This window comes from Girardinichthys multiradiatus, chromosome 18 (assembly GCF_021462225.1).
Source record: "Girardinichthys multiradiatus isolate DD_20200921_A chromosome 18, DD_fGirMul_XY1, whole genome shotgun sequence".
Taxonomy (NCBI): domain Eukaryota; kingdom Metazoa; phylum Chordata; class Actinopteri; order Cyprinodontiformes; family Goodeidae; genus Girardinichthys; species Girardinichthys multiradiatus.
The window spans coordinates 50,332,335-50,346,885 of NC_061810.1; the positions used below are offsets into that span (position 1 = coordinate 50,332,335).

The following is a 14,551-nucleotide window of genomic DNA, read 5'->3' on the forward strand; positions in this document are numbered from 1 at the left end:
CTTGCAGAACAAAATCCAAAATTCATGGTTCAAACTTTAATATGAAACCTTTGGAATCACCTCATCCGGACAAAATCTCCAAGACTGCATAATAATAATAATAATAATAATTATTATTATTATTATTATAATAATAATAATAATAATAATAATAATAATATGAAAATTCAGTTCATCACCTGGAGGTTCACAGCTGTGACCAAACCCAGCCACACAGCCACCCCCATTGGGCATGCCAAGCCCAGGACTAGTCCCCCCGGCCCGGCCCGGCCCGGCACGGCCCAGCCCGGCGCCCACACCCACCCCTGGCAGAAAGACTGCTCAGCACCAAGCCAGAGAGACCCGTTCACAGCCATTAACAACAGTCTGTAGCAGGAACTAAGAAAAACCAAAGAGAGGGAGGATATATCATCATCCCACCTGGTGAGCTCGTTCCATGGGAGGTCAAGATGGAGGGATGCCCACCAGACCCCAGCAGACCACGCTGTACTCCCAGCCTGGCCCGGCCCGGCCCAGCCTGACCCTGCCTGGCCCATCCCCCCTCACTGTGTCTGTCTTTCTGTGGTAATGTGAAATGTTGCATGGAAATTCAAAATCTGACCCATTTGGCTGTTTCATCATGGAAGCAGAGTGAAGGTCACGGTTCATGATGGTCTATCTGATTAAAAGACTGGGCTGGAGGTATATCATCCCAGTCATCAGAGATCTGCAGGTCCATCAGACGGTCCAATTTAGGTCAAACATTACAGAAGCCCATACTGAAGACACTGCAGGAAAAGATCCTCAGAACATGCAGGAGACCAACATGAGGTTCAACACAAACCAGGGAATAGAGAAATGTTGAAGCACTCGACTCAAAACCTCAGGACATCTTCTCATGTGCTGATCAGACGTAATAATGCAGCGATACGTCTCCAAGTAAACCTCCTCCACTCCTCTGATCATCAGCTACTGATTCTGTTCTCTTTTTAACTTAATTAGCTTTTAACCTGATCCAGGATGAACCTCAAAGATCTCAACTGGAACAGAATGTGAAACCGGGGATGTGTAAAAAAATGTAACAGGAAATGAATTTGGCTCTAGAGCGCAGATGTGTGAGAAAGATGAAGATGAGCTGTGGTTGGGTTGGTGGAGAGGAACCTGAGTGACTGAAGGCTCGATCAGCTGATTGGTTAAAGGTCTTACAGATACCTGGACCACAGCTTCTGTCACTGTTTACATCACTGAGTACATCAGCAGGAGTACAACCTGAGAAAAGACAGTAACTGCTTCTGAACCTTCCACCTAACCCTCTGATCAGAGAGGTCTTCTTTCTAGAAAAGCAAAGAATTATTGGTTTAACTCCATCTTTTACCTCTAAAGAACCATCTGACATGTCAGCAAGATTTGCAGTGTGCTCTTATAAATCTGTGGAATCAAGTGGAGGACAGAAGAGGACATCTCAGACCTAAAAGGCGCCCCGCAGATCCGCAGCGTTTGAAAGTCATGTCTTAAAGAAACAGAAGAAAATTGCTTCATCTACTTTATGTCAACTTTTCCAACTTTTTCCGCTGAAAATGTTTAGGTACTGAACTGAAACTGTGTGAAAAAGCAGCCAACGTCCAAAGACAAACAGAGCAGAGCTTCAGAAAGCCTGATGAAGAGTCTGGATCACAGCAGGAAATAAGGATCAGGAGGTTTCCCTCACTGCTGCTCCTCTGACTCCGCAGAGTCAGTTGGATTTTTCATCTCGGTCAGCTGATTCCATTAAACCTGACCAATTATTACTTTGTTTTCAGGGGAATTTATGCGATCAAAGATTACAAATTTCATCCACAAACACATATTTCAGAAGAACTCATCAACATTGAACATTTTTCTGAATTTACCTGAAAAGTCCTGCCTCTCATGACGAGCTTTTCCTCTCTAACTCTGACTTCATCCCGCATCACGCTCTCACATCTCCTCCTCTTCATCAGCGGCTCATTAATTAAGCCTCTGTCGTCACCGCGCCCTAGTCAGCCGCTAATTAACCTCAGATCTCGGTTTAAACTCCTCAATGATCCATCATCGCACTCAGACAACAGGTGAGCTTTCTTACCTGCAGAGGGAACAAGTTCGCAGCTTTACGCACTTTTCATTCCCCAGACGCAGAAATGAAAGCTGGAGGTTTTTGCCCGACATCAGGCGCTGCTGCGCGGCTCCAACACCGAGCTTCAGCTCATTCTCCAGAATAAAATCCTCCCAGAGGACCCCACCACTCAGCAACACTAGCCGCTTCTCCCAAAACTCACTGCTGTGGAAAAACATATATTATTAGTTTATTTTATCACGGAAACGTCTCAATATTTCACATCTATAAGCAAACAATAATAATAAAAAACAAAAACAATACTCACAATAAAACGGCTCCAAATAAGAAAACACGGATTTTTCCGTGTAACTTTTCCTTGTTTCGGGGGTTTTAATAAACTTTCTGCATATAACTGACTGATCTGTTCCCTCCTTATAAATAATTGGCTCCGCGCTGATGTGCCGAGTCCGATTTAACCGGCAGGATGGAGGAGTGGAGGTGGACCTTCCCTCAGAACTGCTGCTGAGTTTCAGTTTCCCATACAGGATCTCCGCGTCCTGTCAGGATCATCCGTGGACGGATCGGAACCTAACCCAGTCGGTGCTCTCAGCAGGGAGGTTCTGCTGCTCTGTGACCTCCTGGATGGAGTCTCCTGCTGTGAGAGGGAGGATCACCACCCTGCTGGTCCAGATCCTGTGGCTCTGCTCCCTTTTACCTCTGGAACACGCCAAACTGGTGAGTGGACATAGGTTCTGCAGACCAGGTGTTATCTCACTTTGAAGCTGGGAAATCTGCCCAGGTTTGTAGAGCAGACCAAATGTTTCATCCTTTGTCCCATGAGGGAAAATGTTCAACATTTGACTGACTTCAGATGTTTTCAGATGAATGAAGCTTCTTACATTGGATTTTACATGTTATTTACGTATAGATTCATTGTGACTTTATGAACCATTTTGCTTGTTTATCCGTTTGTATGTGAAAGATAATCAGTTAAAGATTTCACTAAAACCCCCAGATTTCTTTTAATAATAAAAATTTACACACGTAAACAAGGCAGATAAATGTCTGTTTGGGTCATTTTGAATTTATTTAATAATAATAGCAGTATAAGTTGATGTAGTAGTATAGCATATGATGAAAATAAGAATCAGTTCCCGTTATAGTCGTTTTCTCATTATTATCTTGCACTTATATGAACAATTGCTGCTTTAAAGGAACATTCTGTAAAACTTTCTGCCATCTACCAGCCAGAAACAGACAGATTGCTCCCTTTAGGGTGGTTTGCCTCCATCAGAGGAGTTCATGTTTGTTGGTGTCAAGTACCTGACGATGCCTGGATGGAGCAAGGAACAGATGCATGGAGTGGGCCTCCGTCTGCAGTTCTGAGGATGTTGCTCTGATCTTTTATGGTGAGAACGAGCTGAGGTGAAAGGTGAAGTTCTGGGTCTACAGGACCACTGAGTTCCTACGAGGCGGGGTTGGGGGGGCTCAGGTGTGTCTGGTGGTACAGGGTAGCTGGATGGCCATGCAGTTTGCAGGGGTTACTCTGGACAGCTGATCATCTGTATGTCAAAGCAGGAAATAGAGGGAGGATGTTCCCCACCGGAACCCAGCAGCCATCATTTACCTAGAACATTCTTTACCCCATTGGAGAACTCAGATATAATCTCTAGATAAGGTGGGTCTTCCTTGTCCACCTTCGCTTTCTGCTTTGAGGAAGTGGTTGTCTTCAGCCCTGAATAAAAAACAGAAGCTTGGAGAGGAGAGTCATCCTCGACTTTGTCTGGGAGAGCAGGGACTAAAGGATGTAGACGGGTCTCTGTAAACTCTAAGGAGTTGCTGGGGCTCTGAGGACTTCAGCTCCAAGGTGGAAGACAATAAAATGACTGTTGATGGTGGTCAGCCCTGAAGAGAGTGAAGATAGTGGTGAGAAAGGTTGCTCTGATGGAGGCCTAGGAGACAAAAAAAGCTCAGAAGGTTAGAGTGGTTCAGGAGATGGGGATGACAGAGCTGATGGCAGCACAGAAAAGGAGGATGGGTCTGATGAAGATGTTAAAGACAACATTGAGAAGGTGGTGGTGATGAAGATGATTTTAGAGACAAATGGATGGCAGAACTACAGGTCCCTGATGAAGATGGCAGTGCTAGTGATTAGGGTGCTGAAGGTAGCAATGCTGCATAGTGCAGCTCTGAGAAAGTCACCTTGGATGAAGAAGCAGTTGCTGGACGTTGCTTGAATGGAGATGTTGCAGGAACCTCAAGATTAGAAGTTGCATGCAGCCGGAGCTGCCGCTACAGAGCCAGGATGTGACCTTGACCTTATCCACGCTGGGGAAACTGAAATTATCCCCCTGACCTTTACGAGAAGGCAAGGTGTAAGCCTCATGGAGAATGTGGAGCGTTGGCCGAATTCTTGAAGGCTAGGGTATGCTATACAGGTGAGGACCAAAGGTGAGGAGGTGCTGACTAGATTCCAGGACATTCTCTAGGATTAATTTAGAGTAGGCAATGAGGTGTGAGACCTGCATGAGGATTGTAGATTACTATTTAACTGGGTCACCAGAACCAACGCCCTTTGGAAGCAGGAAGTTGATGAACAGCTGATCAAACCTGATTGTCTCTTGCTCCCATTTCTTCTTCGAGCGTTATGAAGCTATACTTATGACTGTCTTAAGATCCAATAGTGCAAAAAGCTAATTTTTGCAATTCTTTAATTGGTCTTGAGATTTTGATCAAGAGTGTACAATGGGATGGGTTAGATTCAATTCAATTTAATTCAGTTTTATTTATATAGCACCAATTCACAACACATGTTGTCTCAAGGTTCTTCACAACAGTCACATTCATACATTCCAATTAATCGTAACCATTGAACAGTTCAGTCAGATTCAGTTATTTATTCAAATTGGATAAAAAGTTTTTCTATCTAAGGAAACCCAGCAGATTACATCCAGTCAGTGACTTGCAGCATTCACTCCTCCTGGATGAGCATATAGAGACAGTGGACAGTCACTGGTGTTGACTTTGCAGCAATCCCTCATACAGAGCATGCATGTAGCGACAGTGGAGAGGAAAAACTCCCTTTTAACAGGAAGAAACCTCCAGCAGAACCAGAACCAGGCTCAGTGTGAGCGGCCATCTGCCACGACCGGCTGGAGGTTTGAGAGAACAGAGCAGAGACACAAAGAGAACAAAGAAGCACTGATCCAGGAGTACTTTCTATGGGAAGGAAAAGTAAATGTTAATGGATGTAGCTCCTTTAGTCGTTTCATCTAGAAAGAAAGAACAGATAAACTCTGATCCAGTTTTCAAGGTTAGAGTCTGAAAGAGAGCACATAGAGTTAGTCACAGTAGAAGCTCAGTCAGTAGCCATGTCTAGGAGAGAGAAAGGGTTAAACACTGAAAGACAGGGCTATGTGGATCATCTGTAGAAGGTGAGCATTAAGTTGTTGCCAGCAGAAGCTCAGACGATGCCCCTCTTCAGAAAGTTGTCAATGGTAGACACAGAGCCAAGTCAGGTGTAGCTTCTAGGAAGAGAAAAGAGAGAACAAAGTTAAAAACTGAAATAACAGCAAATAATGCAAAATTGGAGAGTAGTGTGAGAATGTAGCGAAGAGGGTGAAAGTGGTCGTTATGTCCTCCAGCAGCCTAAGCCTATAGCAGCATAACTACAGAGATAGTTTCAGTTCAGATTATTTAGTTAAACGGACTGGAAAAGCTCTATATAAGTTCAGTCCATTTACCATTTACCAGTCATATCCCAATCTGTTCAAGTGATGAGTGTGCCAACTAGATTAACGGGACATGGTTTCAGGTATATTTTACAGATTTAAGAATGTAATAATTGTAGAATAAATAAAAATTTGAATCTGTGTTTGGTGAAAAGAGGAGGGTGGTACCAAATGGCAGGAGTGTGAAGGAGGGAACAAGGGGATGAGTTTTGTCACCCATAATGGTTTTGACCACATGCTCCATGTAAATGTCCTCAATACTGGGTACGGCAGTCTCCAACAGTTAACTTCCTGTTATCACTGTTCTTCTGGACCTCAGAAGCTTTTCCAAAGCAGCTGATGATGCAGAAGGACTACAACCATTTAAAGTAGCATTAGTACATAAAATAGAATCACAAAGATAAAAATTATGCATCACAACAATATCTAAATAAATATAGCTCTGGTCATCAAGTCAACTGCAGCAGCTCTGAAGACAAGATCTTCTTGAATCTGAACTTGTTCTGGACTCTATGTATAGATACTGTTAGTTGGTTCCAGAGAGATGAAGTTCTGTAGAACACCGTGGATTTCAGATGGTGCTTCCCGGGTTGAGGGAATTTAATGTCTCCGCCTTGTTGAATAACTATGACTGTTTTCAACAAGGACTACTCATTCAGCATAAAATGACGGAGCATAAAAATAAAAGAAGTCTTAATTTAAGTCTATAGTAATTGTTAGTCATAAAAGGGATCGACACATCAAAGCTACAACGAAGGCCGCCCTGTTTTGTGCCAACCGAAGCTTATAAAGCTCACTCTTTGAAGCAGATGACCATATAACTGGGCAGATCTCCAGATAACTCTAAACCAGAGGTTGTACAACCTGTTTAGCCACAGTAGTCGGTATGTATGTAACGAATTTAGTAAGGTTTCATTTTTAAAATTAGATTTACTTCCAAAAATGCTGCATGCTGTTTTTCCTATGTTTAATACTCATTTATTTTCTTTAACCCATCTACTTACTTTATTTAAATCATAATTACGTAGGTTAGACACATGATCTGGTGTTTGTGCTGTGCAATACAACGTAGAATCATCAGCATACAGAACTACAGTAGTTTTCTCCAATATACATATATAGATATACAGGGGTTGGACAATGAAACTGAAACACCTGTCATTTTAGTGTGGGAGGTTTCATGGCTAAATTGGACCAGCCTGGTAGCCAGTCTTCATTGATTGCACATTGCACCAGTAAGAGCAGACCACCAAGAAGGACGAACCACTCACGGCAGAATTAAATGTGCACCTCAACTCTCCTGTTTCCACCAGAACTGTCCGTCAGGAGCTCCACAGGGTCAATATACACGGCCGGGCTGCTATAGCCAAACCTTTGGTCACTCATGCCAATGCCAAACGTCGGTTTCAATGGTGCAAGGAGCACAAATCTTGGGCTGTGGACAATGTGAAACATGTATTGTTCTCTGATGAGTCCACCTTTACTGTTTTCCCCACATCCAGGAGAGTTACGGTGTGGAGAAGCCCCAAAGAAGCGTACCACCCAGACTGTTGCATGACCAGAGTGAAGCATTGGGGTGGATCAGTGATGGTTTGGGCTGCCATATCATGGCATTCCCTTGGCCCAATACTTGTGCTAGATGGGCGCGTCACTGCCAAGGACTACCGAATCATTCTTGAGGACCATGTGCATCCAATGGTTCAAACATTGTATCCTGAAGGCGGTGCCGTGTATCAGGATGACAATGCACCAATACACACAGCAAGACTGGTGAAAGATTGGTTTGATGAACATGAAAGTGAAGTTGAACATCTCCCATGGCCTGCACAGTCACCAGATCTAAATATTATTGAGCCACTTTGTGGTGTTTTGGAGGAGCAAGTCAGGAAACGTTTTCCTCCACCAGTATCACGTAGTGACCTGGTCACTATCCTGCAAGAAGAATGGCTTAAAATCCCTCTGACCTCTGTGCAGGACTTGTATATGTCATTCCCAAGATGAATTGATGCTGTATTGGCTGCAAAAGGAGGCCCTACACCATACTAATAAATTATTGTGGTTTAAAACCAGGTGTTTCAGTTTCATTATCCAACCCCTGTAGGTATGTCATTAGCAGATATAGAATATAGGAGTAGAGCAAGGCAACGTCCCTGAGGTAGTCCAAAGTTCACTATCTTACTAGACGAATATTTACTCTTTGCTTCCTCTCTGGAAGGCAGCTTCTCATCCATGACAGAGCAGAGGGTGAAAAACCAGAGCATTTTAACTTTTTCAATATTTCATGTTCAATTAGGTCGAATGTAGCGCTAAAATCCAGCGTTACTGTTCTAACTAACCTGTTTGAGTCTATTTCTTCTAGCCACTCATCTGTTGTGTGAATTAAGGCAGTACAAGTGGAATAACCTTTTCTAAATACATGCTGATAGTCATCAGCCCATCAGTAATGAAATATGTTTGCATCTGATGAAAAGCAATGTTTCCCATGATCTTACTCATTAGCAGAGGTACAATAATAGGACAGGTCCTGTGAAAGTGGATTTTTTATTTTGTGGGTAATGGTATACTTTTGGACATGCATCCAGAAATATGGAATATGCGAAGCTCAGATTAAACGAGAGACTGGAAGCAACAGATGTTTAGCTGCTAATCTGAAGAGTCTTGAGTCTAAATAATCGATTCCTGATGGCTTTCTGTCTGGGAGACATTTTTTTAACCAAGGCAGGATTGACTTGGTGAAATGCAAAAGAGTAATTCTTCTCGTTTATAATTTGTTGTAAAATTACATCGTATAAGTCAGAACTGCTATTAGCCGTAATCATGGCAGCTCTTGATTTCTAAACTTTATTTGTGAAATAATTGTTAAAAATAGTTGCAATTTCTTGTGGTTTAGAAGTAAAGCCCCATTATTTTCCACCTATGATGTAACAGAATACGAGCTTCTGCCCATAATTATATTAAGGTAAAATTTTAACTACACAGTTTCTAGTGTTTGCTTTTGTCTTAGCATTATCCCCAATCCTCATAAGATTCTTCAGATCTTCATCCAACCAGGGGCACATCCTTTCCTGCCTGTAGTCTTCCTCTGACTCTGGGTGAATGCCTACATACGCCTGACCAGTCTGCAGCTTGAATGTCATTAATTTTCTGCTCCTGGATGAAATATTTATATGATCTTCTTTAGATAACTTTACGGCGACCTTTGGGTACTTTAGTTCTCCTTGTGACTCCTTCAATATTCTGGTCGCTGCAGCCAGTTGACATGTAACCTGTTGGTCTGGGACATTAGTATATATATGGTCTATACAAGTGGACCATGTAGCCAGTGCGTTAGTGCAGATTGTAGTTGGCTGCGTTATGATTTGCTTTAGGCCGCATACTGCGGACATGGAGCTCAGTTTCTTTTGCTCTAGATAGTTTGATGAAAGCCAGTCTATGTTTCAATTTCCTAAAATAAATATTTCTCTAGTTTCATCGCAAGCTGCATCTATCAAATATCCAAATCTCATCGAGATATTGAGAATTGGCGCACGGAGGCCTGTATGAACAATTCACAAGTACAGGTCTAAAGTGTTGATTAGAGAATTTGCTTCTATATTGTGCAACATAGGATCATTTCTCACCTTTACTGAAAGGTCATCTCTAATATTGTTCCTGTCTCTCCTAAATGCATCCAGGCTCCTGTAGCTCTGCATCTGTAAAATATGAGCCAAGATGTGTTTCAGATAAGCCTAGAATATTGATATTATGTAAAATGAGAGTTAAATCATCAGTTTTGTTCCTCAGACTGTAGATGTTACAATGAGCCCTAGTTAGACCATGAAGTTGAAAAACTGAATGACTTCTATAAAACCGTATGCACTATCAGGAGTTAACTATTATCCGTACATGTGTAGTATTTGAACTTTTCCATTGATGGGTTTTATGATCGGTTTGGCTGGCATTGTCTCCTCTTCCTCATACAACTTTCAGCTTAGGAAAAGGTTCCTTCCTCCTCTTCATCACAGCCTCAGAAAAGTCTTCATTTTGGCGCACGTTTGTTCCTTTTAGCTTCTTTGCAGAGATCAGACTGGCCTGACTGATGCTGAGTGATCACTGTAGGAACATGAAAAGCATCCAAACGTCAGGCAGAAAATCAAACTTTACGTCTGGTTCTCAACTCTCGCTCAGTCGGAGGGCTCTCTGTTGGTTTAGCTCGTCTGTTTTCTGTGTCAGCCCTTTGTCCTGATCTGCTGTTATTACAACACACACACACACACACACACACACACACACGGATCAGTCTGTGTTTCCTGCTGCTTTCAGCCGCTGGAGTTTGTCCGATCGGTACATTGATTTAACTATACTTGACACACTAAATATTGCTGTTCTGTGATTAATAGTTGGTCCAGTCTGTGTCACGTCTTCAGAACCTTGGTCATAATCAGCACACCATGGTTCTACTGTGGCTTCACTAAAGGAGCTGCTACCATTAATGTTTCACTTTTCTATCCCATAGAAAGTACTCCTGTCTCAAGGGACTTTATAAAATCAATTCAACCAATCATCTGGGTTCATTCATATCAATTAATCCTAACTATCAAAAAGTCAGATTCAGTTATTTATTCAAATTGGATAAAAAGTTTTTCTATCTAAGGAAACCCAGCAGATTGCATCCAGTCAGTGACTTGCAGCATTCACTCCTCCTGGATGAGCATGTAGAGACAGTGGACAGTCACTGGTGTTGACTTTGCAGCAATCCCTCATACTGAGCATGCATGTAGCAACAGTATTTTGACAGTTGGTGAACTTTGACTTTATTTTACCTGTGAATTAAATATATTGTTGTTTGACAGAATGAGAAGGAAAAGTTTTTCTCTGCTTTATTCAGTTTGTGGGAAGAAAAAATATAGTTTGTGTATTGAAATGAGGAGTTAAACATGTTTCTGAGAAGAAAATTAACAATTCATCATGTTTCAGTTTGGTGAAGGTCTTAAATACAGTGACTGACTGAAGGGAACAGAGTTATTTAAGAAACAAAAGGAAAACTTACAGGTTGGTCTTGGACTCGGACATGGTGTATGAGTAGAGTAACGGGTCAAGACCGACCAGCAAACCAGCGAGGAGCAAACAGAACCATTAAACATATAAACTGAGGCAGGGGGGAAAAGACAAACCCGATGAGCTAATATCTCAGGGGAGGCTTGGCATATTGATGGAGCGCTAAATTCAGAGCTTCATCTTTCAGCTTCTTCACTATCGCAGACCGGAGATGAAGCCCTGATCCTTGGATCCTTCTCCTGCTCCATCCTGCCATCACTGGAGAACAAGAGACCAGATTACTGGGAGTTCTCTGCTTAATTTTGGAGACATCTTCATCCTGGAGGAAGTTTTTCACCTTTTCTGATTGAGGACTACAGCCTTAGACTGGAAAGAGTTGATCCCCAACCCAGAGATTCAAGTCAAGCAGAAGAAACCACCAGAACCACATGATCTACCAAAAAACAAACCAGACACCCTCCTCTCCTCAACACCTTCAGACTCTGGAACAGGCTAAATTACTGGAGACCAACCTGGAGGAGACCAGCAAGCACTAGAAACCATTGGGCTGAGAATGTGGACACAGCAATCCCAACACCTCAAAGCTCCTGCAGCAACCTCAGAAAATTCTTCAGAGAAAATGGTCATCACCTTTTTAGAGCCACAAAACATATGTAGACTAGACAGCTCAGCAGCTTCATGAGGATAAAGATCTGCTCCTCTGTTCCACCAGGACAAGAACTTCACTGCTCCTCCTGAGTCTGAACAACAGAACCTCTACACTAAAGTGTGTTCTTCTGATTTTTAAAATTCTCTCCAGCACCAAGTTTTTTAAATAAAATACTGTGAAATTATTTCAAGTCTTGGTAAACTTTGTTAAAGTTTAAGTAAAAATCTGTGAATACAACGTTCTATGTAAAATTAAAGTCTTAAATAAAAGCATTTTAATTGTTATTTACATTTCTTTTTCAAAATTATGAATCCTCATAAAAGTCAGACGACTAAAAGCAGAGAAAAACTGGATAGTCATCAGTTTTCTTGTGAGTTGCAGGACGTGTTGGGACAAACACCACAACAAGGAGATCAGAAGATAAGACGTTCAGCAGTCTCCTTGGTTATCACAGGAAGAAGACAGTCTCACCTGCAGAAGACAGACAATGTTTGGGTTTAGCCCTCAGAACGGTGCTTCTGGAAGGCCAACAATGTGAGAAATCACAACAGATATTTTAAAGTGGAATTTGCTGCTGTTAGCACTGTTAGCTGTTAGAAGATGAGACTCGATAAAGACACTAAAGCATCAGCTGACAAACTGAGAACATGATGTCTGATGCCATGTCTTTGAGATGTGTGCAGATTGGGGTTTTCCGATGTCTTGGTGAAAGATTCATGGACATCTGGATCCTTTTCCTCTCTGCTGCAGAGCACACAGCATTCATTCCTTTTAAACATTTGGAAACAGCACCTGAGACTTAGGATGCAAGAGTGTTCACAGCTAACTTCATCTAATCACAAACAAATTGCTGATGATTGAACTGATGCATCACACAGGGAAGTCCTAAAGCTCAGGAACAAACCAACTAACAGAGAACAATGATGGAGTTAGAGCCAGCTACCGAACTTGGCCTTGGTTCTGGAACCTGACTGGATTGGTGCTATTAAAGCTTTATCAGCAGAAACATTCTGATTTAATTCTGCGTCTCTGAGTCAGTTTCTGCAGGTCATTTTATGTCGGCTTCATGTTGATCAGCTGTAGATGCTAATGTTCTGTCTGATTTACTCAGAGGTTCAGAGGTGAGATGATGCCTGCTATGATGTCTCCACTTGTAAATATAGGAAAGTTAAATCCTGAGTTTCACAGACGGACCTGAACATGAATCCTGGACGTCTGATGGTTCTGCTTTAACATCTCATATCTGTTTCTCTGCAGGTCTGTCACTGCACCGGGAAGTCCCTCTGTCACTGTGATGGGGTCAAAGGCCAGAAGGTGAGCAGGTCTTTTTTCTGTTTTCCTGTCAGGAAAACCCTCCTTATATCCTGCAGTGTTCTCATTTCTGCCACCAACAGGTCTGTTAGAGGAACCATTGCTGTGAACCTCACTTGCCAAAATTGAATATGTTAGAATATTACATCAGATCAATAAAAGAGGTTTTTAATACAGAAATGTGTTCCTACTGACCATTATGTCTGTTTACTGCATCTACACTCAGTACCTGGTCTGGGCTCCTTTTGCATGAATTACGGCATTAATGCAGCGTGGCATGGAGGAGATCAGTCTGGGTTTCTGCTGGGGTGTTCAGGAAGTCCAGGTTGCTTTGATAGCAACCTTCAGGTCATCTGCATTGTTGGTTCTGGTGTCTCTCATTTTCCTCTTGATAACAGTCCCCAGTTTCTCTGTGGTATTGCAGTCAAGCCAGTTTGCTGGTGTTACCCCGGTGATTAAATCAGGTACCGGTACCTTTGGCAGTGTGGGCCAGTACCAAGCCCTGTTGGAAAATGAAACCAGCATCATTTAACACGGAGAATGTGACGATAGTTATCCATGTCTTGGACACATCAGTATGTTATGGGTCTTAAAGCTCCGACTCCAGTTGCATACCACAACTTGTGGATCTTCCCCCAAACTCTCCAGTTCACAATCCTCTCAAGGCTGCAGTTTTCCCTGCTAGTTCTACTTTTTTTCCTATTACAGGTTTTCCTTCTACTCAACTTTCCATACTTGGATGCAAGCCTCTGATGAACAGCCAGCTTCTTTAGCATGACTTTTGGTGGCTGGTCCTCCTTGTGGAAGGTGTTGAATGTCTCCTGGACATTTGTCCAGTCCCCTGTCTTCCCCATAACTGTGTACGAAATAATAAATCAATTAATCAATAAACAAATACATTTCAGCTTTAAAAATCCTTTTCATCGGTCTGCGCAATAAAAGAGTTTTTGCTCTGCATTAGCTGAAATATTTCACTGAATGTGTAATAAATCTATATAATGTGTGAGTTTTACTACTTTCATTTGAATTCATGAAATAAACCCAGTTTTTCATGGTATTGGTAATAAGGTTTTAATTTACTGAGATGATCCTGAACTGCAGTAAACTCGATCCGACAGAATGAATATATTGTTGTCTTGTCAGTTAGTGTGAGATTATGAAACCTGGGATAAAGCAACCAACAAATATTACTTTCAAAACAGTCATTGCGGTCTAAATGCTGTACACACAGACCTCGCAATGATTATATATCTGCCATAAACTGTGCAGCCCTGAGCCAGATTTACCGATTGTTGCTGCACTGAGATCTGTTTTCATCGTCTGGAGACACAGAGGCAGGAACCTGTCTGATATAACTCAAGTCCAATGTAGAACCAGACAGAGATTCTGAAAACAAATGATGCTTGATTGTTTTGCTGCAAAGATCAGATATCTCTGTACATATTTGATCATGTGATGTTTACTCCGTGTTGATTTCACATTCGATTTGATATGAATGAGTTCAGCCCTCAGTCTCAAATAAGAAGAAGTTCCAAATGATTTTAATCTGGCAATGTTGTGTCTCTGTGGCCCGTCTTCACTATAGGCCCGTAATGCGTCTTGTCCCTACAGGAGATTTGTTGCTCCTGCAGAGAACAACCTCCAGGCCCACTGAGGTCTATCAGTGTAAACATGCGATGGATTGAATATTTTATTGTTTTGGTTATTAATAAATGTGTGAAATTCTTCTTATGCAGTTGTACATTGTATGCATAAAGCATATTTAGTCAT

The 14,551-nt window shown here is 42.0% G+C and overlaps 1 protein-coding gene across 1 annotated transcript in view; it reads left to right on the plus strand.

Annotated features, from left to right (window-relative positions):
• The first annotated feature begins 2,616 nt into the window (after positions 1-2,616).
• col4a3 (collagen, type IV, alpha 3) overlaps positions 2,617-14,551 on the plus strand; it is a 66,534-nt gene continuing 54,599 nt past the window's right edge. The window contains exons 1-2 of the mRNA XM_047392796.1: positions 2,617-2,788; positions 12,728-12,784. Coding sequence (XP_047248752.1) covers positions 2,696-2,788; positions 12,728-12,784 — 150 coding nt within the window. The 5' untranslated portion in view covers positions 2,617-2,695. The remainder of the gene's footprint in view (positions 2,789-12,727; positions 12,785-14,551) is intronic.